The 2,813-nt window shown below is 36.1% G+C and overlaps 1 protein-coding gene across 2 annotated transcripts in view; it reads left to right on the top strand.

Moving 5' to 3' along the window:
• The window catches only part of LOC107638236 (histidine--tRNA ligase, cytoplasmic), a 5,923-nt gene extending 5,181 nt beyond the window's left edge, over positions 1 to 742 (top strand). For both annotated transcript variants that reach the window (XM_021120439.1, XM_016341399.2), the window contains exon 8: positions 206 to 742. In XM_021120439.1, coding sequence (XP_020976098.1) covers positions 206 to 505 — 300 coding nt within the window. In that variant the 3' untranslated portion in view covers positions 506 to 742. The remainder of the gene's footprint in view (positions 1 to 205) is intronic.

Raw genomic sequence — 2,813 nt, forward strand, 5'->3', positions numbered from 1 at the left:
AATACAAAAAAAAAAAAAAGGAAAAAAAAAAGGAGAAAGAAAATACAAGCCAGCTAATGTTCCTAAATAACTTGGATTAGTACAGTGTTTGAGTGATGATGGTGGCATACTGGCATTGTCTAGCCAGTATTCCTATTTTTGTTTTCCCTTCTGTACCTCGCTTGTTAGTTCTTTATAACTTCAGATTGGTATTGTGATTCTTTAGGTGCCGCGGCCAAACAAGACAGAAGTGTTAGTGAGCATATTAGGGAATGACCTGACGCTAGCTGCAGAGCTGGCAGGTGAATTGTGGGATGCTGGTGTGAAAGCAGAGTTCTTGGTGAATAAAAGAAGACAGAAGCACTTTGACTTTGCCAAAGAATCAAGGATTCCATGGATGGTGATTGTTGGTGAGCAAGAAATAAAGGAAGGTGTTGTGCAATTGAAAAACTTGGAGGCTAGTAATGATGTAACCATTCCTAGAGATCAATTTGCAGAGCAAGTTCGAAGTCGGTTAAACCCATGAAAGGCATGGCCCCTACGGTATTGTTTTTCGGGTCAGCATTCATCCTCATAACTGGGATTATATTATAGCTTTTACCCACTCGATAATATTTTGTTTCAAGTTCATTTACAATAGCAATTATGGTTCTTTTTTTGGATAGGTCGGTAATTCCTTATTTGATTATAGATATATTGAGAATTGAGATTGTTATGTATTCGTTTAATCCAAATTTAGCCCGGTAAAATCGATGTGTTTTTATCCTCTAGTGCAGTCACTTCTCTTGGTCTTACCAACAATTCATGATTTCTTGTTTTTTTTGTGCAAATCTTGTTTTGGCCCAAGAATGTATACGCTTCTTTTCTATTTAATAAAAATAATATTTAACTTTATGAGCAGGATGTATAGAAAGGACAAAGTTGCAAAGATATCTTGCAGATTGGATATTTAGAATAAGGTAGTTAAATAATAATGCTTCTTATTACATGAGTTAGTTAGAATTGGCGCCAAAAGCAGTTAGTGCAGAATTAAATGATCCGTAAGTTATGCAATTAGACTAACTAAAAGACAATGCTATTAAGCATGTGTAAGATATTTATTGTAGGCATATTGTAGTATATAAGCTTGAGTTAGATGTAATGAGTGTGAATGTGTGATTTGTTCTTGTAAGTTTTATTTTCCACCTTCTAGAAATTCACATAAAAGTTGGGACAAACTCTCTCTTTCCTCTCTTCACTTCCTTATCTCATTTCCTTTTTTCTCTCAGTTCAACAACTCCTTGTTCTTGATTCTCTTCACTCATAGAATTCACATTTTTTTATATGGTGCGGTGAGAAAAGTTGAAGGAATCACAAATTGAGCATCTCTTGAACGTTGAATAGATCCAGAATTCTTTGAGAATTCAAACCAATGGATGATATTTCAACCTCATTTTCTTCCATTGCTATCCAAATGCTAGCAAATCTGGTGAATCAGATCAATCATATACAGATGAATCAACCTAGAACTCCAACTAATAAACGAGTTCTTACTTTATTCACCCTGGAGAATCTAGGAACTCCATTAATTGCAACATTGGAGTAAACAATTATCATGCATGGGAGAAAGTGATGTGGCGAAGAAGATTCAGTTTGTAGATGGATCAATAAAAACAGAGAAGAATGGAAGCGTGAGAACGATGAACACTTATGTGACTTCATGGATAGACTGCACGGAGCGTGTTATGGATAGATTGGTCGGCAAAGGATTTGTTGAAAGAACTACAACGCAGGTATTATCAAAGCAATATTTTTAGAATTGCAGAATTGCTCAGTTCGAAGAGGAATTGTTTGCTATGAGACAAGGAGACCTTTTAGGCTGACAAGATGCTGAGAATAATGCACAAAGAACAGAGACAGAAAAATTAATGTTCTTGTTTTTAGTTTGGTGATAAACTAGAACAAATTATAAGGAGGCAGAAGCTCCAAATATTGCACTCATGGCGGGAAGAATGGACACGAAGAATAGATACTTGGTGGATGTTTGTTATAGAAACATGGTTTTCGCCCAAATACGAGGGAGAGGACACTGAAACAGGGACATAGAAATACAAAATCTCGTGTTTGACAGATGAGACATGAACAGCGACATTGTGTTCAGAGACATTGAGTTAGTATATTTTGTGACACTAACAAGGGACACACCAAAGAGAAGGAAAGACTGAAAAATTGAACCACACAAGAAGGTATCTCTCATATCATGGCTTTATCTGTTTTCACCCCAAACTCCTAGGTCATTGACTCGAGCTACAAATCATGTAGCATTCTCAATCACATTCTCAATCCCCTTTTTCTTGGTCACCCCAAACTCCTAGGTCATTGACTCAAGCTACAAATCAAGTAGCATTCTCAATCACATTCTCAATAACCTTTTTCTTGGTCAAGTTTGCACTAGATGATACTCGAACCGGAGACCTCTTGGTAAGAAAGGGGAATATATACCACTTGAACTAAGGCTCATTGGCATATTAGTTTATACTTGAATCATGTCTTTTTACTTGCCAACTACACACTCATGAAATTCATGCATGTGCACTTGCATCACAAGCACATACAAACAGAAACACACTTTGGCACCTTAGACTTGGTCATCCACCTTATCATAGAATAAATGCAATGGAGAAAGATTACGTTTTTCTAGACAATACTGAATGTAAAACCCTGTGATCCATGGCACTATGCCAAGTAGAAAAGACTTACTTTTCCAATCAATTCTGAACACTGGCCGTCTCGAATTATTGATGATGATGAAAAATTGTGGTAAATAAAAAATAAAAATATAATCAAATCAAATA

This window comes from Arachis ipaensis, chromosome B04 (genome assembly GCF_000816755.2).
Source record: "Arachis ipaensis cultivar K30076 chromosome B04, Araip1.1, whole genome shotgun sequence".
In the NCBI taxonomy this organism is placed as follows: domain Eukaryota; kingdom Viridiplantae; phylum Streptophyta; class Magnoliopsida; order Fabales; family Fabaceae; genus Arachis; species Arachis ipaensis.